The sequence below is a fragment of the Harmonia axyridis genome, chromosome 7 (genome assembly GCF_914767665.1).
Source record: "Harmonia axyridis chromosome 7, icHarAxyr1.1, whole genome shotgun sequence".
Lineage (NCBI taxonomy): Eukaryota > Metazoa > Arthropoda > Insecta > Coleoptera > Coccinellidae > Harmonia > Harmonia axyridis.
In genome coordinates this window covers 7,632,018-7,658,518 of record NC_059507.1, presented here as the reverse complement: position 1 = coordinate 7,658,518, position 26,501 = coordinate 7,632,018, and the positions used below count along the sequence as shown (strand labels likewise).

At 38.0% G+C, this 26,501-nt stretch overlaps 1 protein-coding gene across 2 annotated transcripts in view; it reads left to right on the top strand.

The window, feature by feature from the left end:
- The window catches only part of LOC123685129 (protein dachsous), a 332,634-nt gene that overhangs the window by 297,728 nt on the left and 8,405 nt on the right, over window positions 1-26,501 (top strand). For both annotated transcript variants that reach the window (XM_045624720.1, XM_045624719.1), the window contains exons 3-7: window positions 81-261; window positions 3,530-4,015; window positions 13,991-14,169; window positions 14,964-15,380; window positions 16,959-17,388. In XM_045624720.1, the coding sequence (XP_045480676.1) occupies window positions 81-261; window positions 3,530-4,015; window positions 13,991-14,169; window positions 14,964-15,380; window positions 16,959-17,388 (1,693 nt within the window). The remainder of the gene's footprint in view (window positions 1-80; window positions 262-3,529; window positions 4,016-13,990; window positions 14,170-14,963; window positions 15,381-16,958; window positions 17,389-26,501) is intronic.

Sequence of the window (26,501 nt, the reverse complement as noted above, 5' to 3'; positions counted from 1 at the left end):
CTCATTACACCTAGAACTACATATCAAAAACTCTGTGGTTCTCATTGTACTCCTTGATCTCATTGAAATGTTCTTTTCAGATCTCTGCAACCGATCCTGACTGTGGGGTCAATGCCATGGTGAATTACACCATCGGTGATGGTTTTGGAAAATTGAAAGAGTTCGAAGTCAGATCTTCAACTGGAGAAATTTGCATCAGTAAGGAGTTGGACTACGAAACAAGAAATTCTTATGAGTTCCCAGTCGTAGCTACTGACAGAGGTAAGCTTTTTGAATTGTTCACTAATTATCATCACTTTTATTTATACATTTCTATTCTTTCTCTGGAATTTTAAATGATACTATATTTCTTCAATTTATTTGAAATGCTGAAATTACCAAATCAATTGTATATGTCATAGAGAAGGATGCGGTAAATTTATACCTATATCTATCAGCCATTTATTCAGTGATGTCTGTTGAAACAAAGCATACGTCTCGGTATTTTTCTGTGGTTTAACATTCATAAATCAAACATGTATCGAATCCTAAAGCTAGATATATAATCTCTCAGGAAAATTGTCAGTTCGTTCTGTTTCTATCTTCGTACAATGCTGTTGAGGGTAATAAATATATTGTTCTCAACACTTTCGCATTCTTGAGTATCTGTATGGTCACCCCGAATGAAAAATGACACCTGTCTCACGATTTTTGGTTCGTGAGCCGAAGTTAAGAATGACATCGTGATTCCGGGTTTGTTTTGTACATCTGCACTTCATAAATAGTTAATAGATTATAGAATACAGTAGAATAGGATGCAGAAATCTATACGGCAACGCTTTGCTCTCAGAACCGGATTCAGCGGTTGCTAGATTCTTGAAAATGGGAACAATTCGTTTTTGGGGTTGTGTATTCCAACTCGTTTTGGGAGGAAATTGAAACTTCGAGATGAATTTTACGATTATTCCATCATTTCATCGTTTCAGAGCGATCGCTCCCCGAACAGATAGCTTTTTCATTTCGTCAGTTGAATTCTAGTACTCTCGCTGGAAAAAAACTAAAGACTTAAAATATCTGGTCACCTTCGAATCTCCAATGCTTCAGTTGAATTAGTCGAAGGGAAAAATCCAACTAGGGTTTCCGTAGATACATTAGTTCGAAATTTTGTTTTCCTCATAATTTAAAAACTACAAAATTGATCGAAATGAAATGTTGATAAGAAATTCCAAGGTTCTTGCTAAATTTAATGTTGATTGGCAATCAGAACTATATAGGCGTACAACTTTGCCTCTGCCTTTTTTTTCCGAAATTCAAAGCTTCATATTAAAAAACTGGTTATACATTTATGATTCAAAGTATTGTCCATCGCTGGCCACTACTTTCTTCCATCTTTCAGGTAGCGTACGAATTCCGCGTTGAAAAAACTGGTCATCTTCTTAAGTGATCCACGAATCGATCCAATTTTATACTTCTTCATAAGACCGGAAGTGCTGGTCAGCCTGTGATTGTTTCAGTCGGTTTTAACAACTGATAATACACTGCGCTGAGCTAGTCCCACCAAATAGTGAGCAAGACCTTGGAACCGTGAATATTGGGTTTGACCGTCGACGTGTAAGCATGGCCGCCATATCCCCATGATTTTCTGCACTTGGGATTATCGTAGTGAACCCATTTTTCGTTTCCAGTCACAATTCAATGCAGAAATCCCTTTCGTCTTTGCCTTACAAGCAGCTGTTCACAAGCAAACAAACGCCATTCAACATCTCTCGGCTTCAACTCGTACGGCATCCAATTTCCTTGTTTCTGAATCAATGACTTTCAGGCATTTTGAAATGGCTTGTTGCGTCACTTCCAACAATTCTGCCAATTCTTGTTGCGTTTGACACGAGTCTTGATCAAGTAATACCTTGAATTCTGCATCTTCGAAAACCTTCTCTCTTCCACTGCCATGCTGCTCGAAATCACCGTTCTTGAAGCGTTGAAACCACTCTCGGCACGTTCTTTCACTAATAGAAAAAAAGCCTCAATTATCTTGAAAACGGATACCACGATTTTTCAGATTTTGGTGTGCAAGAATATTGTGATATGGCCAATATCATGGTGGTATTTACATTATAGTCACATCTTTCCATTTTCGGTATAAAAATGAACTTCGTCATTTCAAATTGGTCACACTGTATGTATTTGTTTTACCTTTTTACATCCTTAAGAGATACTGAATATTTTTCATTGAATATTCCCTAAGTATACCTAAATGCCATAAGCATCGTCTCCAAGGGTGCAATAGGCAGGCGCTTTTCTCGTATTTTTCACCATATTTACATATTTGCTCTAAGCTCACTTGGGAAAAATATCATTTCACATACCCAAGTCACAATTTTGAAGGCAGAACAGTTCGTACCATTCCTTTATTCCAAATAGAACATTATTCATTGCGCGCATACCGCCACGGTGCCTTTCCTGCGCTTCTATCAGAGCAGCGTCCCCGGCCGTGAGTTCAGTATCGCATAGTTTCCGCAATTCCTGCATACTACTGTATTTCCTGCTAGAATTACGACCCCGCAAAAATCCTTATAGCAGCTATTATTACGTCTGCACGTGAAAACTATCGCATATATCGTTTTCTACAAGGAGGAGGCAGAGCTAGAGGAAACGGTATAAGATGTGAATTAAATCGCCTCCGTAACGTCGAGATGAATCTTGCAGAGGACCCTGGGATTTTCTCACCGTCCGGCAGTTCCTTCAAACGGAGATTCCATCGGTTCTAATTCATACATATGAATATCAGAATATCGGAAATACAACGATAATACATTGATATTTTAAAATACCTTCGAGTTTTTTTGTGGCTACACCCCAGGGGTCTGTTCTTGGGTCAGGAATGTTCGCTTAGAGGTGTGAAATTTCACATTCACGGAAAATATATTGAAAATACACTAAAGGGAGAATTTGAACTCAAAACGTGATGTCTTTCTCCTAATATCTTCGAAATTGCAAATGATTCCTTCAAATTCTTACGAAATCAATATTTTTTATAAATGCCGATGAGTATAGCAGCTGAAAATTAAATTCAGAACAACAAAAACATATTCTTATAACTAATGAAATAAATACGCACAATCAGAACCAGTTGACAACAGAAACTTCAGAAATTTTGGCCAGTTTTTAGTGCATTTTCAAGGGGGCTATAGTTGGCATATCGATTTCGTCATCCATGACGTCATGGCATCGCTGAAATGTATATACTACCATTATCAGAGTCCATAGCAGAATTAAATTTCTCTTGCTCTTCACATTCTCGAAATCAATTATAGAACAGAAACAGAAGCTGAATATCTGGCAAGATGCACTAGTATTTCATATTATCTACATCAAAATACATCAGAATTGATATTCTTTTCTACCGGAAAGGTTGGAACTTCTTCTCCAAGACACAAATTTCATTCAAAAGCTTATCCACTGATTTACTCGGTGTTCATTATCTACCAGCTGTCAGTGTCTTCAACCACAGAATACCAATCAATACATAGAAATTTTCTTCTTGTTTCAGGTGGCCTCGGCACAACTGCGATGGTCAAAATCCAGATCACAGACGTCGACGACAACCGTCCAGTGTTCTACCCCAGAGAATACAACGTCTCCTTACGCGAGGGTGACAGTTCTTTTTCAGCAAATTCACCAGTTGTGGTCGTCGTGGCGACAGACGCCGACTCGGGACGATTCGGCCAGTTAACCTACAAGATCTCTGCAGGAAACGACGCTGGACTCTTCAGAATCGACAGGCACACAGGGGAGATATTCGTCAACCGTCCAGGTTCCCTTTCCAGAAGGAATCTGCCTTATCACCACCTGAACATCAGCGCCACCGACGGCGCAGATCTGAAATCGGCTGTGGACGCGGAAGTGTTCATTTCTGTGATCGATTCTGCGCAGAGACCGCCCATTTTTGAAAGAGCTAGATACACGTTTTCTGTGACAGAAAATGTGGAGAAGGACACGCTTGTGGGAAATGTTACTGCTCGAGTTTCTGGCACAGGTAAGCAGGCGTTTTTTTTTACGATAATGGCATAATTGTAGGGCGCATAGAGCGCCATCTATAACCTACAATTTGGACGGAAATCTTTGGAGATGTATCTCGAAACAAAGTGTGTTTCTACCTCCAATTCAGGAACACCTCGTTTACCGAAATATTCATCCGAATGAAGATCCAAGCCAGCTTATCAGAGAGTCCAGCCCTGTCGCGTAAAAAATACATCGTCACATTTTATTACAACATCCTAAGTTCTCTGCACGAATATGGAATCTAACATGCAACTCGGAATGAGATGTTTGAAACTTGCCGTCTCTGACGTTTCCGAATTAATTTAGTATGTAAAACACCATCATAAATGGAAAATGATTAAAAAGATCCTAGTCGTGAGTGTATAAAACCACCTCTACAAATTCAGATGTCAGAATTAATATGGTGAGGTATTTCGAATATCCGGAATAGATCCTTGCGGGAAACCCACGTGGTCAAGTTCATATTTGAGTAACTATTCGAAATTTGTGAAATGTGTTATTACAATGACAGCATTCAGTTATAGTAAAATATTTTTATTGACTTTGGATTGACAAAAAAAAACACATCTGAAGGCGTTTCATTTTGAATAACCCGCTATCTGGGCAGCTGTCACTTTTTGAAGACGTCTTCTTTTGACGTTTGACAGGTACCATAAATGGAATGATACACGCTTCAACAACACACTGAGATTGTTAAAATTTACTACAAAAATTTTGCATTCACAGTTCGTAAAACTAAAGTACTTTTGGGTCGTCGTGAAGCACCTTTTTGGACGGCAATAGTGAAACTGGTGGAAAATTTTGAGCTGTTGGTAAAAATCAGTGATGTGAAGAATCGAAACCGTCTTCTTTCCCTTGTCTTAATTTCCACCAATCACAAACGCCCAATTTAGAATAAGAAATGGTTTCTAGATGGAAAACTGTATGACAGCACCTGTCAGCAGTTTTTTCGAGTTTACTCGCGTCAAAACTTAATAGTTATTGTCATGAAAGATTACAATATCTTTGAAAACAAGTAATTATGGCCTCATGAAGTCTTGTCATATACCATTCGGGCATTTAATTTTTCCTGTGAAAAAACACAAAGCAAAGTAATATTTTTTCAACAAAAATCATTCGTGCAGGTGCAAAAATCCTCGTTGCCGTGGCGGTCATTTGGCTGATATGGTTTTCCATGGTTAATAGGCATACTTTCCTTTTCATATTGAAACAAACATCCATTGATTACTCCAAAAATCAAACAACAATCAGTAATATACGCCAAAAAAAAAACAGAAAAGCTTGATTAATATTAACGTAATCAACTTGTAGATAAGGGAATTGGCAGTCTCCTTTGCAGGAATTGCAATTAGGGATTCACGGCTTGACTTGATATTCAAGCTACTTGACTTGATATTCAGCTACTTGACTTGATATTCAAGCTACTTGACTTGAGATTGACCTGAAATCCTTTCAAGTTCAAGTCAAGTAGTAGTTTTTCAATGACAAGACAAGTATTTATTTATCAAGTACTTTGGCAGCCACCTTTACAAGAATTGCAAAAGGGATTCACGGCTTGACTTGATATCCAAGCTACTTGACTTGATATTCAGTCCACTTGACTTGAGTTTGACTTGAAATCCTTTCAAGTTCAAGTCAAGTAAAGTAGTTTTTCAATGTCAAGACAAGTATTTACTTATCAAGTACTTGATTCGACATTGAAAAACTATTACTTGACTTGAACTTGAGTTGATTTCAAGTCGAACTCAAGTCAAGTAGCTCGAATATCAATTCAAAACGTGAATTCCTAACTGCAATCTTATACTAGGGACAATACGCTCTATTAGTGATGACGTCACACACCGCCATTTTAGTTCTCCTGTCAGTATTCGGAATCCAAACAAACAAATTATCATTCAAATTAGTACGTTGTCGTTGAAGAAATTGTCTCATTTTGATAAATAAGATTATTCAAGCAACGATTTCAGTATTAATTGTTGGACAGAAGGAACGAGATTAATACCAGTAAGTACGAACTAGAAGTTCAACTAATAAACACGGTTTTTTACAAAATCTGGGGAATGATACATGATTCAAACTTACTGGTATTAACCTCGTTCCTTCTGTCTATCAATTGAAAGTGAAATCGTTCCTCAAATACTCTAATTTATGAAAATAAGCCAATTCCTTCAACGACATCGTACTAACTTGAATGACAATCTATTTGTTTGGATTCCGAACACTGACAGGAGAACCAAAGATGGCGGTGTGTGAGGTCACACTAATAGAGCGTATTAATAGTGTAAATCGACTTTCAATGGTTCGCGACAACACCCGAATTGTTAGGTATTCTTCTTGTTTGAGATTTGATTGTATTTTCATTGAATATTCTATATATATATATATTTTTCGAGGTTTAGTCTAATTTCTGCCCCCATCTGGTACCCCTAAACCTCACCGCTCCCGATATCATCTTCTTCCTCATAACAATCGGAGGATCGCGAAAGAGCCTGATGGCGGACATTTTTGGGCAAGCGCCCCCCTCGGTGTGCTCCCCTCCCCTCTCCTCGACTCGTTTCGCGAAATCCAAGCCGAATCCCAATCCCATTTTGGCCGGTATGTACGATAAATAAATCGGCAAATTCAGTGCAACGCACCGGATTTCAGACGACACACAACTTCTTGAAAGTGACTCGCCGATACCCGTCTCGCGACCGAAGCCTACCAAGCCTGCCCCCTCGCCCCTCTGCTACGACCACCCCCCCTGCCCCCCCCTGGTTCCCCGCCCGATTCGGAGGCGGCAGGGACCCGTTTGTTTGGTTTTCGGGAGTTTCGTACAGCGAGCTGACTTTTCTGCGTGCTATAAATCCAAAACGGCGGTGACAGGTCCTAGAGGTTGTCAAACGGGGGTCCGTTTGGTCCGTGGAAGGGGCCCCAAACGATGAGGATGTTAGAAAATTGTTCGTTATTTTTCAAAAGCATCTTCATTTGATCTCATTCGTTTTGGTTCAAAAACCATCAGGTACCTGGATGTTTAAAAAATGGTAACCAGTCAATTTCAAGTGTTTAGTATAGTTTTATGTAGACCTTTATGCCTTTAATAAGAAAAGCTGGTCAGAAGACTCTGGTCAACGCTGGTTCCCAAGTTATAGGGTGTTCAAAATAGACAGCCATAGTTTTTTTCGCTACTTTGCGGTGTACAACTTTGCTACCGCCGTTCTGCAATAGTTGGCTATAGCGGTAAGTGGTAGTCGAAATATCGAAGATCGTAGATGTCATACAATAAGCTTGGGTATTTGTAAACATAACGCCATCGCAATATTAGTCGATTTGTGTCTGCATCGTAAAGTTATTCTCGATTAAAAATGTCAGCTTACGAGCCAAATTCTCGTCATTTGCAGAAGATTTAAATTTTCTGCTTTAATATAGAGAAATCTGCGCCTGATGCTCATCGAATGCTAGCAAATGCCAATGGTGAGGCCGCTATTAGTGGAAATACGTGCCGAGAGTGGTTTGAACGCTTCAAGAACGGAGATTTTGACGTCGAAGACCAGCATGGCGGTGGAAGTAAGAAGGTTTTCGAAGATGCAGAATTGAAGGTATTACTTGATCAAGACTCGTGTCAAACGTAACAAAAATTGGCAGGATCATTGTGAGTGACGCAACAAGCCATTTTAAAACGCCCGAAAGTCATGGGAATGATTCAGAAACAAGGAAATTGGGTGCCGTACGAGTTGAAACCGAGAGATGTCGAACGGCGTTTGTTTGCTTATGAACAGCTGCTTGCAAGGCAAAGACGGAAGGGATTTCTGCATTGCATTGTGACTGGAGACGTAAAATGGGTTCATTACGATATTCCCAAGCGCTGAAAATCATGAGGATATCCCGGCCATACTTCAACGTCGGCAGCCAAACCGAATATTCACGGTTCCAAGCTCATGCTCAGTATTTGGTGGGACTAGCTCGACGTAGTGTATTATGAGTTGATAAAACCGACTGAAACAAACACAGGTGATCGTTATCGAACGCAATTAATGCGTTTGAGCCAAGAATTGAAGCACAAACGGTCGCAATTCAATTAATTCGATTCATGTTGCGAAAGTGGTCAAGACATACTTGGAAACGTTAAAATGGAAAGGCCTACCCCACCCACCGTATTCCCTCGGACTATCACTTGTTTCAATCAATGGCACAAGGCCTGGCTGACCAGCCCTTCTGGTCTTATGAAGGAGTAAAAAATTGGATCGATTCGTAGATCGCTTCAGAAAATGGCCAGTTTTTTCAACGCGGGATTCGTACGCTACCCGAAAGATGGGAGAAAGTAGTGGCCAGCGATGGACAACATTTTGAATCATAAATGCATAACAATTTTTTCACAATAAACACAATAATTCACAATAAAGCCTCGAATTTTGTAAAAAACGGCGGAAGCAAAGTTGTACGTCTATGTAACTGAATTGCATAACATCAGTTCACTTGAAATTATTGTTCGATAAAAATAGATTTATTCGCTAATAATTTCAATAAAGAAAAAAGTGTCCTTCCATATAAGTTCCCGACTCGTTGAATCCTTCAGCATCTTTCGCTATCTCATCCGTAAACGAGATCATGTTGGGGACCGCTGGTTCAATTTAAAAAGGCCTGATATCCACGTCTCCAAAACGGACGTGCCTAGCGAATACAATGGTCACTTTTCACTTAGCATACTACCGAAATGTCGTCCGCTCAGACGGCAGACAGACAGACGCTCGCATCCCTTGAAATAATTGCCAACTGTGCTGCCCCCTGTTCTTTATTTTCGGATAGGAGTTTGCCTAAATGCTAATCAGGATGTTAGTCGGTGCGCTGGCGGACATACGACGTTTAAGAGAACACTGCCGAATTCAGATCGCATAAATAACGTCGTTGTATCGGAATTATTACTCGGTTTTATACAGTGTGTTCCTGAATTGGAGGTATAAAGGAAAATGAGACAGTATAACGACTGGAATTTTCTTTTACTATAATTTCTCCAATTTTCTACTGTTGTTCATTTGAGAGTAGGGATTCACGGCTTGGCTGGATTTTCAAGCTACTTGGCTTGAGCTTGACTTGATTTCAAGTGAAGCTCAAGCAAGTAGTAACTTCTACTTGACTTGAGCTTCAAATGAAATCAAATCAAGCTCAAGTCAAGTAGTAGTTTTTGTATCCCAAGTCAAGTATTTATTTATCAAGTCCGTGAATGATATCAAGCTACTTGATTTTTGGCAGTTTTATTGTGTAGTGTCACATCAATAAATAAAATGATGCAATGAGAAGAAACCTCGCTAAACACACTTTTATTTATTACACTTATTGTATAAAAAAACCGAAAATATCATTTTTTTAAATAAAAACATAAATTAAACCACTATAAATCATAAAAAATTAAAAAAGATGAAAAATAAAGTTTCTTAATATTGAGAAACCTCCAGGCTTTGTGTAACTCCATAATTTTCTATCCAGGATCTAAGACACATGAGGCATCTTATAAATTTGTCGCCTAACCTATTTCGGGTTTTTGTAACTGTAAGAGCAGCTCTGTAAAATTGTCTTTCAACAGGAGCTGAAGATGCTAGCGTTGATAAAAAATCCTTTGTTTGGAAATATATTTCTGAAACTACCAAAATCTACCAATAGATTTCATAGAAATGTGAGAAAAATACTAAAAAAGTCACACTGGCGAATGCTTCAGTTTCTCGGCGCTCGGGGAATCCCCTCATTTAGTCTAAGCGCACACGAGGTTGCAGAAACGCCGTGCGACGCGTGCATATCAGCTCAAGTGATATCAAGTAGTTTGATATCAAATAATATTTCTAAAAGAACACAAACCTTTTTGGATTACCCAATACCCTGAGAAAATCAGAATACAGTCTTCATAAACACACTCAACCATTTCGTTGAAAACATAAACGAACTGCAATATAGAAGAATGCACCTGGTTGGATTTATTCATTTTTTCAACCATTGTCAGCTGATTGTGTACCTATAGAAACGAAATTCAATATCTTATCAAATTACCTTAATTAATTGCTCTCTTTTATTCCTTTGTCGAGCTGAACTCATGATTTAACTGCTGCATTTCCTTTCTCATTCAAGAACACCGGATTGAATCTGAACCTGCCCTCTATTTTGTATATGTATTACATAAACGACGACGTTATACGTTTTGTTTTTCATTAGGTATATTCTTTTGGAGATCTCTTAACTCTCTTTTTTATGTCTTTTATAAAACTTATCTCAATGAAACAACTAGGTACTATAATGCTTTTTCGGCATCTCAGGAACTAATTTTCGATGTTGTAGATGATTTATTTTTCCTCTTCTGTATAATAACTTTTGAATATTTACTACCTCTAAGCTCCAGTCAGTCATTTCATTATATCAGCCAACAAATCTTCAGTTGCATTTTTACAAATTCTCTACCGAGTTGAATGTATTTAAAATGTTAAAATTTCCTTTTAACTATAACACTAATATAATCTCTTTCTATCTTATCTCTTTGTTTTCATTCAGGATTCTTTCTATAGCATGCCTAAAAACTTTGTCAACTCTTTCATAACTTATTTTATCCTTTGTATATGAACTGGATCCACCGCCCCCGCAAGGGACATCAACGCCCGCGTGCGGAACATATTTTGGCGCCCCTTAAAGGGGGGAGGTGAAGAAAAGCACTGCTGGATAATCGGAATTTTTTTTTTAATGTTTTGTTAAGAATTTAGTGTAGAATGGTTGAAAATCTATCAGCAACCTTCATTGCCTTAAGAATTTTATGGTGTTAGTTGTAACATAATAATACATTTCAAATGTGTTTCAAAACTTAAGCTGTATTCTTCTATATATCATTCATAAAGGCATTAACATTTAATTAGGATCAATCCAGAAATTGAATAGATGTTTTTCTAGATTTGGCTGCTGCAAATAATTTCATATTATCAATCAATCAATTTTATCGAGTATCTCTTGCTCTATATCTAAGATTGCCAAACCAGAAAATCTTTCTTATGACATGTATACTTCAAATAGTTTTAAATTATTTTTAATTTAGAGAATGATCTCTCACCAGAAGCAACAGACACAGGTAAAGTGAGAAGGATTCTTGAGGCAATACTAAGATTCGGTAGAGAAGAAGTTAGATTATTTTCAAAAATATATTGTAGAATTTCAAGAGGATTTTCGCTTCAGATGATGAAAACAATCTTAGGGCTTTTATCTCATTGAATAAATCATTTTATTTTACGTCAGCCTCTTTTTTTCCTGATCAGTTAGCATTTGTTGAAGAGCATTGCAGCATTTTAATAAAAATTTGTCATTTTATTTGAGAATATCACAAATAAAACAAAAAACGTTATCGTAATCAGATATGAAATCAAACCTACTATTTAAGGAACTTAGTGTTTGATCAATTATTTTCAAAAAGAAATGTATTTCAAAAGCGATTTTTTGGATTTTGGATCTTGAGGTGCCTCATCCGTCTGTTCATAACCGAACAATTTTGGTTTATACTTTCGTCTCACAGTATATAATAGAGAAAAACCTTGATCTATTTCAAGAGCTGCCGCTAGTTTTCCAGCTTCCGCAAGTTTTTCTTCGAAAACATTATCATCCCTATAATTTTTGAAATGATCAACTAAATTCTTCAAATAGTTTTGGCACACCTTAATGTCAATCGCTACACTTTGCATCATTTTGCTTACAATATTAATCTGGAATGAAACATCATAAGAAATTATTATACTTCAAATAAATTTAAAAGAATGAATATTTAATAAAAGAGATCTTGATTTATGTCTAGTTTCTATGTTGAAAGTATCATTTTCTGCTATTTCTAAACGGCTATCACATAATTGAATTAAATGAAACTTTAGCATCAATTCTACTTGACCATCTAGTATCACTTACTTCTTTTAGATGTAACTGAGGATCATGCTTTTTTATAATATTCCAATCTTTTTGTGGATGAAGAGAAATTTATATAAAGTTTCTGTACAATATCAAAGGAGTCCACTGTTTCATTTGAAACCTTAGCAGCATCATTTTCAGTTGAATTTAAGCTGTGCGCAGCACATGGCGCAAAAAATGCCCTAGGATAAGCATCGAGTATGCGATTTTGTAAACCAATATCTGGCTATTTCTTATCGATTGCGACGTTCGGAAAAAAATTGGTGAAAAAATTTGAAATAATCTTTTTCGAAAACCTTTGATCCATCGGTTCTTCATGAGGTCTATAAGAGGTTTTGGCGCCCTTTTAGAGTGGCGCCCGCGTGCGGTGCACGCGTTGCACGCGCGGTTGCGGGGGCTCTGACTGGATCACATCACCATATCCTTCTTATTTATTTCACAAAATGGTTTCTTTTCTTTTCCTAAACCTTTGTTTTATATACCTACTTGTTCGAAATCCACTTTCTGAACCGTATGTGAAAACAAATCTTGAATTAGTCTCAGAAAATTGGATGCAAAATGAAAACAGCTTTGAAACCGTGAGTTCGACCAACTTCTATTCATTCCTATTTTTCTCAGCATTTCCAACTATTCTGCATCTATAATCTTCCAAATACAATAGTTGGTCTCGTCTAGTTTTGCTCTGATCATCATCAACCACTTATGAAGGAACTAACCTTTTATATGAAATGTTTTTTCCTACAAATTGATGCTGTAAGAATGCAAGGAATTTAATAGAACATTTATCCACTTTGCCTTGTCACAAAAATGAACCATTTAACACAAAGGCAGTAGTTCGAATGCACCATTAAAATTCAGTGGTTGATATCAATCCAACCAAATAGCCAACAGTGCGATTGAAAGTTATGAAACGTCTTCTATTAGACACGTAGGTAACACTTATGACATATCGCCTGCGATAAGAAGACATAAGTTCACTTCTTTCTTACGCGCTTTTCAATGTAACAAAAACCGGTCTAACCTCAAACCGACTGTATATATCGAAGATTGAAATCGGTCGGCGAGGTATAATTACCAGAGATATTTCACTCCTTGTATAACGTGCATTCATGTCCTCCTAATTACATCAAAGCTACGTACGTGCATTATTAATGATCGACTTCATCAATCAAACCTCAAAACGCATTGTATCCCCACCGTTTCGCAACAGCTTCTATTAAGCTGGCTTCTTCTTCACGCTTGCGGATTTGGATCGAGTCATATAGCTTCCGACAAGCTCTCCTTTGTATAAAGGATCGTTTCAAGGTTGGAGCCCCCATGACTGGCTTCATGATCGGATCTAATGGCGTCATCTCAGGATGTGATTTGGAGCGATGGGCCTGATGCGGAGGTGCCAGCTGAATGCCAAGGGTTGCTCTTTTTACTATAATAGCCATTCATCCGATTCGGCAAGAAGTTATTGGGAAAGCCCGCATAGTAATAAACATACATAGAGGGAGCATATGTCATTTTCAGTAAGCAAATTTTGTCCCCAACATGAACTATCAAATTTGACATGAAGCGCGCGGAAATGAAAACATATCAGTGATACGATATTTCACTCAATTCGCAAGTTTCTCCACAAAGAACGCACTTCTTATGTCCCATAGTAAATCAACGTTTCATATCAACTCAAAATATAATGAAATAAATGCCTGAATATATCAGAAATTCAGAAAACAAACTCCAAGCGCGCCAAACGACGTGAAACAACCGATGACACTAGGAGAGCAAAAGTTGCCAAACTTTGGATTTCAGTAGGTAGATACAGAAAATAATAACTATTCTGCTTATTGTAAATTCGGCAATTAGAAAAAATATGGGATTCCAAATATTCAAATTTTCATATTTGATCAGGAATCACTGAAATGTGTTTATTTTATAAACAAACAATTAAAACTTGCCACTCGACATCTGCAATAGCAATATGAAATGCAAAACCACTGATTGATCTTTGGATTGATACGTTTCTTGGTGTTGCAAGAAATTTAAATATATTATTTTCTTTCAGATACAAGAGGTAACGTGAGATATTCCATATATTCTGGCGACCCAGACCAGTTCTTCAAAATAGGCACATTTTCTGGCGTTATAAGGACAGCTAACTTCTTGGATCATGAGACCAAATCCAATGTTCTCTTGAACATTCAAGCTACAAGTGGAGATCCACCAGTGTATGGACATACTCAGGTGAGTTGATCTTAGGGTTAACATTTCTGGACCGAATTGAATTCGTTCTTTATCCCATTTTATGAGGTCCATAAATGATTTTTAGTTTTTTACCATATCGTTTTATCAACAAAAAAATTCACACATCTTTCTGTTTTGAGCTTAGGGAAAAATAAGCTTTGTTCGAAATGTGTGTACATTGTGATATGGTCGGTGATATTTAAATTGTTGTCAGAACAATAATAAACTTTGTTATTCGAAACGAACTTCAATCAGTAGAATTAGGAATATTATACAACAGTATACAAGTACATTCTAATGATTTTTTTGTAGGATTTTTTTACCAATTTTTTTTAAATAACAAAAGTGCTTTGTGGGGATACCCAACTCTTCTGCAAAAAACGAAAAGTTGCCAATTTTTTTTCATTCGCAAATTGAACATATTGAAATAGTACAATGTAGATTATTGTTGGAGAAAATTATGTGCAAACTCCAAAAAAATCGGTGGTTTGTAGGAAAATATCTCTAATTTAGTTTTGAACTGAGCAATCACGTGGTGGTATTCCTTCTTAAGGAATTCAAAGTTCAATAACAGCTAAATGAACTTATTATTATCTCAGAAAAAGGAAAGATCTGTAAATGTAAATAAAAAGTGTTCCAATGGTTCATTATTATAAATATTAAAACAAAATTGGTACGGTTTATCCTATTTTAAGCAGCTTCGGACGCGATCAACATCTGGATGGGCGACCGCAAATATTCACCTCCCTTAACAGGTTTTTTTCAAAACACTCATTACATTTTTTTCTCCGCAGGTCAACATCGAGATAGAGGACGTGAACGACAACGCCCCCGAGTTCGAGTCCACCACCGTCCGGATAGCGGTGCCGGAGAACGTCGACGTGGGGGTCCCGATCTACTCGGCCCAGGCTGCCGACCGGGACTCGGGCGCGAACGGCGTTGTCAGATACAGGATCGTCAATCAGCCGGCCGGCGGCAAGCTGTTCGAAATCGACCCCAGACACGGCCATCTAACCCTGACGCGTCATCTCGATTACGAGATGACGCAGAGGCACACCATCGTCGTCACGGCGACGGACACCGGCAACCCGCCGTTGTCCGCGAATTTGACCGTTTTCGTCGACGTCCAGGACTTCAACGATAACCCGCCCGTCTTCGAGAGGCACGACTACGTGGTGCAAGTCTCTGAGGGTCTTCCGGTCAATTCGCAGGTGAGTTCAAGTTTTTTGGTGAGAGAAGTCGTGTCGTGGGGATGGTGCTTTAGTTGTGCTAGCACTCAGAGACCCTCCAGGCACATAAAAAAGTCCCACCTTCTATAAAATCACTGGTTCATGTAGGATGCACCCCATGATCGCAAGAACTGTCTTCCTTTTGGGTTCTCAACCATGGTGTTACAGGTACCATTAGATTCTTAGGGTATGGGTATTCTTTTTCCAATCGCAACCATGGAGATTGGCGAAATTTTGCTCACTACTACAACATCCCAGAATACCAGCTCTTCACATGGCAAAACACCAAGTATACACAAAGGTGCATTTAGCATTCAAACTGTATCAAATTGGTTAGTGTGAAACAGTGGCATCTTGAGAATTACACACAACATTTGAGCAATACATAGATGCACTTTCTAAATGAATACACAAGTGAGATCTGGTCGAAAAGACTCGTTTAGAAGTCCAAGTGCACCACGACACACAATACTGATAGTATGAGAGTGGTTCCAACGCGGAGATTGTGCTTTAGTACTGCTAGCACTCTGGGAAGTGACACTAGCTGTCTCTAAGTGAGCTCAAGAATGTCTCAAACGAAACTTCAAAGGGGAGCATATCACTAAGGACAGCCAGGCCACGCTGAGATCCCTGGAATCATATAACCAGTGGTCTCTGCTGACATAAGACTGTCGTAATGCCCTAAAGCAACTGGCCAGAGGCAAGAAAGTAACTCCACTAAGGGTACCAGGGAATTGTAATGTTAAATGAAATGAAAAAGCCGACGAATTTGCGAAAAGGGCATCAAGTTTAACACCTGATGACCCTGAGCCTTTCTGTAGGCTTTTAAAAGACCAATATAAGGCAGCGATCCAACAATGGGAGTTGGACAATAGAATAACCCTCTGTCTTGCTTAGGCAAAAAAATTGTGGTGCTTCCACCAGCTGCCACGAGCTGAGCTTTGGGTAATAAAGGGACTGCTGATAGGCCACTATCGGTGCAAATATCTTTTGTAGCACATGAGAAGCAGATGAGATTGTCAGGATCTGTGAACGGAGGTAGAAACAGCTGAACACATAGTGTGTAAATGTCCGGGATTAACTGGCCTAATAACCACTCATGTGGGAAAGTCCGTCCTGGATACTCACGAGGTAAAAGCCAAGGCTCCTAAAGACGTTGTTGGTTTCGTTGAGTACCTCCTTGGGTTTGTATGAATAGGCAAGGTTAACAACAGAAGATCCATGTGGTTCCAGCTTCCGTAAAACTAGCCGAGCTCACAGCGACACAGCATATCAAAAACCCCATCTTCTAACGGAACTGTGAAAAACAAAAATGTAGGGTACGCCACAAGATGGCAAGATCATTCTTTCTAGTGGGAAGACAACTATGTGGCACAGTACAGCTTGATTCTTGAGAAATTGGTTTCCTTTTCCCATTTGGAACCATGCAGTTCAGCAAACATCCCAGAATTAGAGCTCTTCTCTTGCAAAACACCATTCATTAGCCTCAGGATAGAAGACTCCATTATGCATTCACCTTTTCTTTGCAAAGAAATCACTATCAATTTTCCTCTCTTGCAGATCCTCCAGGTTGTCGCAGTGGACCTCGATACCGGCAACAACGCAAGATTGACATACAGGCTATCGCAACAAAACAATTCCGTTTTGGCCAGTAAAATATTCGGTATCTTTCCGAACAGCGGTTGGATTTACCTCAGGGAGAATTTGGACAGGGAGACCAAAGACAAGTTCAATTTGATCGTAGCTGCAACTGACAACGGTACACCTCCCCAAACAGCAACAGCTCGAGTCACCGTTAACGTTTTGGACACTAACGACAATAGTCCTATTTTTGTGAAGAAATCTTACGAGTTCCAGATTGAAGAGAATCAACCGAGGAACACCTTCGTTGGAACCGTATCTGCCAAAGATGCTGATTACGAATCCAATGCGATTGTCAGGTATCACATCATACCGTCTAATAGCAGCTTCCAGATAAACAGCATAACAGGTAAGTTTTGTTTAGTTTCTTCATTATTCGTCTAGGTATCTCAATAGCGTAAAAGGCTTGTGCGGGTTGGGAATAGATATATTTGATCATATTAGGCAATTGAAAAGTACCCGGTCACAACAGGCAGCTGGCAAGGTTATGGCATCAGTATTCTGGGAAGCGCAAGGTATAATATTCATTGATTACCTCCAAAAGGGCCAGACCATCAACAGTGATTATTATATAGCGTTATTGGAGCGTTTAAAGGATGAAATCGTTAAAAAAAAGGCACCATTCGAAGAAAAAAAGTTGCTGTTTCATCAGGACAATGCGCCGTGTCACAAATCAATGAAAACAATGGCAAATTGCATGAATTGAGCTTCGAATTGCTTCTGCAACTACCGTATTCGCCAGATCTGGCCCCCAGCGACTTTTTCCTGTTCTCAGACTTCAAAAGAATGCTCGCTGGAAAGAAATTTAGCGCCAATGAAGAAGTAATCGCCGAAACTGAGGCCTATTTTGAAGCGAAAGACAAATCGTACTACAAAAATGGTATCGAAAGAGTTGATATAATCGCTGTATCGCCCTCGAAGGCAACTATGTTGAATAATAAAATCGAATTTTGCAAAAAAATGTGTTTACTATGGTAGACTAGGGACTTTTCAATTGGCCTGTTATGCGTTTTCAATTCGAGACAGAAATTACTTCAATCAACCAACTAATATGTCATCGTTGTGAAAATATCTGAGCGATCACAACATATATTTTCTATTACACCCCTGGGTGGTTCAACATCTTTTCGAATGAATTTTCAGTCGAATAAAAGTAATAGTGGAGAAGAGCATATTTCAGTCGGAAGACTTCTATCCGAAGCTCACAAAGAGGTTCAGTATTTCTTCGACAAACACTATTAGTTCCGTCTGACAGCATAGGTGTGTTTGTTTTTCATTTACTCTATTTGTCGACATTCGGGAGATTGAAAACGTTCAAGAAGACAAATATTGAGGAAAACTACATGAATTTTACATTACCGGCAAATCTCAACCATATTCCTTTCGATAGTTGGATTTCATTCTAAATAAATTTGTATTTGGTAAAATAAATAATGGAGTGACAGGCCGAAAGAAATCATCAGGAATTTCGAGTCGAAGATATTTTCGTACCTGATGAAATGAATTTCATTGATTTCTTGATTTATAGCTTTTATATAATAATAATAATAATAATTGACTTTATTCCCACAAAACAAGATCAATACAAATAATTTTACAAAGAAAAAAATAACCTCGAAAATGTGAGAATAGGCGGAGTCCAGTGATGCACCTAAGTACATCTTCTGTTCAACTCAACCTGGGGTGATTTTTTTAGGTCGAATCTTTCAAAAATCTCGAAAAGGAAACATCTTATGGAAAAATATTTCCCTAGTCTGAAATATTCAAAATATTGCAAGTGACACTTGGCGAGTTCTCCTATATCTCTTTAAGGATCAGCAATAGACAAGATAAAGGCCTAGTCTGAAATATTCAAATTATGTCAAGCCACACTGGGCGAATTTTCCTATACCCTTTTAAGGATCAGCAATAGACTGGATAAAGGCCTAATCTGTAGTATTCAAAATATTGCAAGCTACACTCGGCGAGTTTTCCTATATTCTTTTGAGGATCAGAAATAGACATGAAAAACACATAGTATGTAATATTCAAAATATTACAAGCCGAAATCGGCAAGGTTTCCCATATCCTCGTAAGGATCTACAATAGACACGATAAAAGCCTAGTCTGTAATATTCAGAACATTGCAATTCACACTCGGCGAGTTTTCTTATATCCTTTTAAGGATCAGCCATATAAACGATAATGGCCTAATCTGTAATATTCAAAATATAGCAATCCACACTCGGCGAGTTTTCCCATATCGTTTTAAGGATCAGCAATAGACACGATAATAGCCTAGTCTATAATATTCAAAATATCGCAAGCCACACTCGGCGAGTTTTCTTATAGCCTTTTAAGTATCAGCAATAGACACGATAAACACCTAGTCTGTAATATTAAAATTATTGCACGCCAGACTGGGCGAGTTTTCCAATATCCTTTTAAGGATCAGCAATAGACAAAATGAAGGCCTTATCTGTTATATTCGGAATATTACAAGCCACACTCGGCAAGTTTTCCTATATCGTTCTAAGGATCAGCAATAGACACGATAAAGGCGTAGTCTATAATATTCAAAATATCGCAAGCCACACTCGGCGAGTTTTCTTATAGCCTTTTAAGGATCAGCCATATAAACGATAATGGCCTAATCTGTAATATTCAAAATATAGCAATCCACACTCGGCGAGTTTTCCCATATCGTTTTAAGGATCAGCAATAGACACGATAATAGCCTAGTCTATAATATTCAAAATATCGCAAGCCACACTCGGCGAGTTTTCTTATAGCCTTTTAAGGATCAGCCATATAAACGATAATGGCCTAATCTGTAATATTCAAAATATAGCAATCCACACTCGGCGAGTTTTCCCATATCGTTTTAAGGATCAGCAATAGACACGATAATAGCCTAGTCTATAATATTCAAAATATCGCAAGCCACACTCGGCGAGTTTTCTTATAGCCTTTTAAGTATCAGCAATAGACACGATAAACACCTAGTCTGTAATATTAAAATTATTGCACGCCAGACTGGGCGAGTTTTCCAATATCCTTTTAAGGATCAGCAATAGACAAAATGAAGGCCTAATCTGTTATATTCGGAATATTACAAGCCACACTCGGCAAGTTTTCCTATATCGTTCTAAGGATCAGCAATAGACACGATAAAGGCGTAGTCTATAATATTCAAAATATCGCAAGCCACACTCGGCGAGTTTTCTTATAGCCTTTTAAGTATCAGCAATAGACACGATAAAGGCCTAGTCTGTAATATTGAAATTATCGCAAGTCAGACTGGGCGAGTTTTCCAATATCCTTTTAAGGATCAGCAATAGACAAAATGAAGGCCTAATCTGTTATACTCAAGATATTGCAAGCCACACTTGGCAAGTTTTCCTATATCGTTTTAAGGATCAGCAATAGACACGATAAAGGACTAGACTGTAAAATTCAAAATATTGCAAGCCACACTCGGCGAGTTTTCCTATAACTTCCTCTTACTTCGGCGGTGTGGTCTTCTCCAACCAATTTTTTTTCTCCATCTAATCAGATCCGTATCGCGATTATCATAATTGCCTCTTGTAAGCCAGCGCCCAAAAACAGAAGAATCCGACATCATTACCGATATGAAAACCTCCCCGGTCGGCGGGATACACGAAAACGCAGAAATAACGATCGAACAAAAATCCATTCCGAAAGTGGAAACGTCCGCGTGTAGCGCCACAAGCATGTTCCATTATATACCGAGTGATAATTGAATACGAAGAAGCGCGTCGATTGGCCCAGCGGAGTGTCAATCCTTTATTATTTGTCGTTTCTCGGGCGGAATCCTAAAAGCATTCCTGGTCCGTATACCATCCCAATTTCTGGTACGTGACCGGCATCATCGGCCTCATACATTTCAATCATATTCTGTGCCTCTGTGGCGTTCTCTCGCATGTGGAGAGCGCTGCTCGCCGAGGTTCGTCTGGTGCGTTCGACGCTGACCAAAAAAAAAACTTGGGAGATGTCCGCGGAAAATGGCCGAATCTGCACTGATTACCATGCGATAGTTATTTATCCTAAATTGGAGGTACAAACGAAAATGACAGATTAGCTGTTTTATGTGGTATCATAGAGTAATAAACATAGATAGGAGGGAGTATACGCAATTTTTACATCTCCCCAATAATTTTCACATGGTTAGATTACGTTGTCGAATTGTGACATATTTTCAACTCTACATTTTTACTATATCGTTATGAATGTAAAGGGTGTTTTTTTAGAACTTTAAATTGCAATAAAACAACGATGGATTTATTAGATTGACATGAATTTTATTTATCCGCAAGATAATCTTGTGGCATTACATTTTAAATATGATTTCTCTAATTCTGTGGTTATTCCGTTCATTCTTCCACATCTTGTAGAACAAAATCGTGCGAGAATATATCAGAAACGCACAGTTTTCATGGTTATATTTTATTATTATATGTTGGTACTCCGAACTTTCCGCCACGGCTTTATCTGTCAATTCATCTATTTGCCTTAAAGAAATCAGTTCTGCCAACCAACATTTTTCAATGCAAAAATCACTAAATGATATTCATGGAAATATTTCATTAATTTCAATAAAAATGCAATGAATTAGAGAAAATAATGTATAATACACGTACAGAAGGCTCATTCTACCACTCGTTCATTCAAAAACTCGCCACTTCGTGGCTCGTTTTTGAATTTTGAACTCGTGGAAGAATATCAATGCCTTCTGCACTTGTATTATAAATAACTATTCTGGCATATGACCGCTACGGCTGGCTCGGATGTAGTCCAATCTGGACGTCCAATTTTCGATGACTTTTTCCAACATTTGTGGCCGTATATCGGCAATAACACGGCGAATGTTGTCTTCCAAATGGTCAAGGGTTTGTGGCTTATCCGCATAGACCAATGACTTTACAAAGCCCCACAGAAAGTAGTCTAGCGGTGTTGAATCACAAGATCTTGGAGGCCAATTCACAGGTCCATAACGTGAAATTAGGTGGTCACCAAACGTGTCTTTCAATAAATCGATTGTGTCACGAGCTGTGTGACATGTTGCGCCGTCTTGTTGGAACCACAGCTCCTGGACATCATGGTTGTTAAATCCAGGAATGAAAAAGTTAGTAATCATGGCTCCATACCGATCATCATTGACTGTAACGTTCTGGCCATCATCGTTTTTGAAGAAGTACGCACCAAACAGTCAGTATTTCTGGATGTAACAGTGTTTCGACATACACTTGAGGATTAGCTTCACTCCAAATGCGGCAGTTTTGTTTGTTGACGTAGCCATTCAACCAGAAGTGCGCTTCATCGCTAAACAAAATAAAATGGACGAAGTGCGCGATACGTATTCCGCACAGAAGCATTATTTTCGAAATAAAATTGCACTATTTGCAAGCGTTGTTCATGCGTGAGTCTATTCATGATGAATTGCCAAACCAAACTGAGAATAAATCAATTGACAGCTGTTGAATCGGTCGCCATCTTAAACAGTAATGCCAACTTAAAGTTATATACCTCGAAAAAAAACACCCGTTATTTTCATTTCCGCGCGCTTCTTGTCAAATTTGATACTCTGAGGATTATCTCGAACAGAAACCAAGATATAGCGGAATATTTGAAACAGTAATTTTTCAGAAACGCCCTGTAACTCGAGATATCCATGAGCTGCTTTCTGACATCTTAAAACTTCGAAAAAAGAGAATAGGGATGCTTGAAGATTTTTTCTCTAAGTCTTATAGTTCTCCAGGTGCTCTCAGTGAGCATTGAATTTGGGACACTCTACACTGGTATTTTTTTTTTATAATTCCTCAAGAAAAAAATTGTATATTAACCAGTATCCCATCTAGAAACGCACCTCTAACAAGCAGCTCTCAAGATATCCCCCCGTATATCGAGGATTCCTTTCACACGAACGGATATAAGCTCAACTGTTGAAAATCTCTTTTTCTCTCGTGTTTCATTTAATTTTTTTGTGTTTTCAACTTGTATCGCGAGGTGTCGCGATCGATCATGCTTCGCTGACAACGGCAAGATATTTGCGGTACAAGGATCGTATTACACGCACTGGGTGTTTTTTGTTTTGAAACGCCGTATCGTTTTTATCAGGTCTGCATGGCTTATTTATTTAGAAGGAGTACGCCGGCTACAGGATGTCGCAGAATTGGCATCAAACCGCATCCTTGAGGTATCCGTTCTGTATGTAATAACGCCCGTGACAGTTCGACCAGTTGTGTTTGCCTCGCTGAAGATGCTATTTTCTAATTATTTTATTTTAGGTTTTTGTTGATTGATACAGGATTCTTTCATTGATGATGGACTTCGAAGTTGTGTTTTTCGTGTAAAAGTGGTAACAAGAAGGAAAGCACATGAAATTTTCGTAATAGATTTTGTAGATTTCGTAGTAAAATTTGTTACATTTGTAGATTAATAAAAATGACCTGTTTCCAAACATATTTGGTACTTGTGGTCTAGCAGACAGAATACGAATGAAATTATTTCTTATTTTCCACATTTTTATTAATCTAAAAATGTAACAAACTACAAGGTGTTACATTCAAACCAATTGCCGCTAGACGATAAGTATTTTTGATAATATTGTTAATTCAACTAATGAAGAATGTTGCACGTTACTTTATGGGCCCACACAAAACTATTGTATTTTTCTCCACCCTGTACCAATTGGAATCAACATGTGATACATTACATAGCTCAGCTAGAGTAATCGAAAAATTGAGACAAAATGGGGGTTATTCGAAAGTAATTCACCCTGTATATTAGATTATTATTTTAGAGTACGGTAAATTAAAATCAAAAATCGAAGTGTTTCAGGATTTTTTCTTAAAATGGTCTGTTTAGCTAAAAATGAATTTGTTCCATACTTTACGGACGCAGTGTATAATACTCGTACAGAATAGTTATTTATAATACAAGTGCAGAAGGCATTGATATTCTTCCACGAGTTCAAAATTCAAAAACGAGCCACGAATAGCTAGTTTTTGAATGAACGAGTGGTAGAATGAGCCTTCTGTACGAGTATTATACATTATTTTCTCTAATTCATTGCATATTCATTGAAATCAATGAAATATTTCCATAAATATCATTTAGTGATTTTTGCATTGAAAAATGTTGGTTGGCAGAACTGATTTCTTCAAGGCAAATTGACGAATTGACAGATAAAGCCGTGGCGGAAAGTTCGGAGTACCAACATATAATAATAAAATATAACCATGAAAACTGTGCGTTTCTGATATATTCTCGCACGATTTTGTTCTACAAGATGTGGAAGAATGAACGGAATAACCAAAGAATTAGGGAAAGCTCATTCTCTCTCTCATCTATTGTGGCAGATTCACAGATTTGCCGCCTGTAGGATAATAAACTTGTGCCGCCAATGAATTTTGATACCTCAGTTCACAATCATATCCAAATTTGGAAATTCGTACTGTGCGACAAGAAGCGCTTCCAGTCAAACTTAATAGTTCATGTTGGGGACAAAATTAGCTTACTGAAAATGGCATATGCTCCCTCTATCTATGATTGTTACTCTGAGTGTATTTCCATACGATACTGTGTCAAAAAAAATTTCAGCGCATAACCATAATACAGCGTCGCGTCAATGGTGGAACACCCTGTATAAACAACGAAATTCCAAAGCTGTGATGAGGCTTCAAATGATCCTCGATAAAGTTGCGCGATTTCCGCAAAGAAACTCCATTCCGAACAGAAATATTCGAGATATGCGCACTCATATATCGGAAAAACGCTTTAAACAATGGTTACAACTCACTCCGACATCATCGCAGGAGTCATTACACAGATCTAGTTCCGAGCAGAAGCAGAGAATCAGGGCGACGCATAGAATTTATAGACCTCTCATACTGATATAAAGTCTCAGAAGTCTGTTGATTACCCAACGTTGGTGGCATCGTAGAACTGACGGCTGTATTCCATTTCTGACGATCTAATTGATCCAATAAAAATCCTCAGATGCTCCGGAGTTGTTTTATCAGCGTGAGAGGCTTCGCAGCATCCCGGACACGTCTTCTTTATTCTAATTGAGCTTACGCACGGACTCCTTACCAATATCACACTAAGATAATTTGTAAAAGTCGATGTTGATGCGAGACTTGGGAGCTCCGTAATGATGATGACGAGGACGAATATAAGTTGATTTCTCGGGCTCTTTGAGGTTCTACACAATCTCGAACTTGTTAGTTATGTACGCGATACGAGGTTTAGCATAATCGGGAAACTTTGAGAGCTCTTGAGGTATGCCAATATAGCCGAAGTAAATAATGCGCAGCTACGAGATGAAGTTGTCAAATTCCCTGTGACTCTCGTATGAAGTACGATGAAGTTAGCCGTTATGCTAACAATTTTCAACATTTAGTTTATTATTTACGATGACACATATTTGATATCAAGCGAAAAAATTGAAAAAAGTTCCCTACTTTCCACATTTTTCCGGTATTCTGCTTGAAATTTTTTTGTTTTTGACAACGTTATTGACTCGAAATTTTACTGAAAGCTCAAAAATGCTACTTTATATACACACGCAAAATATCAACTCGAACAGATTTGTTTTCACTGAAATTTTAGGTTTGTTTTGATATTCTGCTTGAATTTTCTATGTTTCTGATTGAGTTTTATACCTCAGAGTCATAACCATAGATGGAGGGAGCATATGTCATTTTCAGTAAGCAAATTTTGTCCTTAACATGAACTATCAAATTTGACATGAAGCGCGCGGAAATGAAAACATATCAGTGATACGATATTTTACTCAATTCGCGAGTTTCTCCACAAAAAACGCACTTCTTATGTCCAATAGTGAATCAAAGTTTCATATTAACTCAAAAAATATTGAAATAAATACCTAAATATATTAGAAATTCAGAAAACAAACTACAACCGCCCCAAACGACGTAAAACAACCGATGACACTAGGAGAGCAAAAGTTGCCAAACCTTGGATTCCAGCAGGTAGATACAGAAAATAATAAATATTCTGTTTATTATAAATTCGACAATAAGGAAAAATATCAGATTTCAAATATTCAAATTTGCATATTTGATCGGGGGTAAAAACCTAACGGTATTAGTTTTATTGCCACTGCTATGAGCCAAAACCACATTTCACCCCACAATAAGGAGTTCAAACATGAACATAGCACCAAACCTGAATAGCGGAAGCAATTTCATGTCCGTGTAGCTAAATTCTTATCGTTGAAAGAGATCTTTCACATACAAAAGCAATTTTTCCTTTTCAAGGTACGGACAGAGTATTACTCTGTAGCAGAATCATCAATCAACGACCTGTTCGATAATCTATGTTATAAGTGAAGAATGCCATAGGAAAACTTGCAGTGATTCAAACAAATGAAAGTTTTATGCATAGCTTTCTACTGATAATTTTTTGTATCCTTTAGCAAAACGCATTTCAAACAAT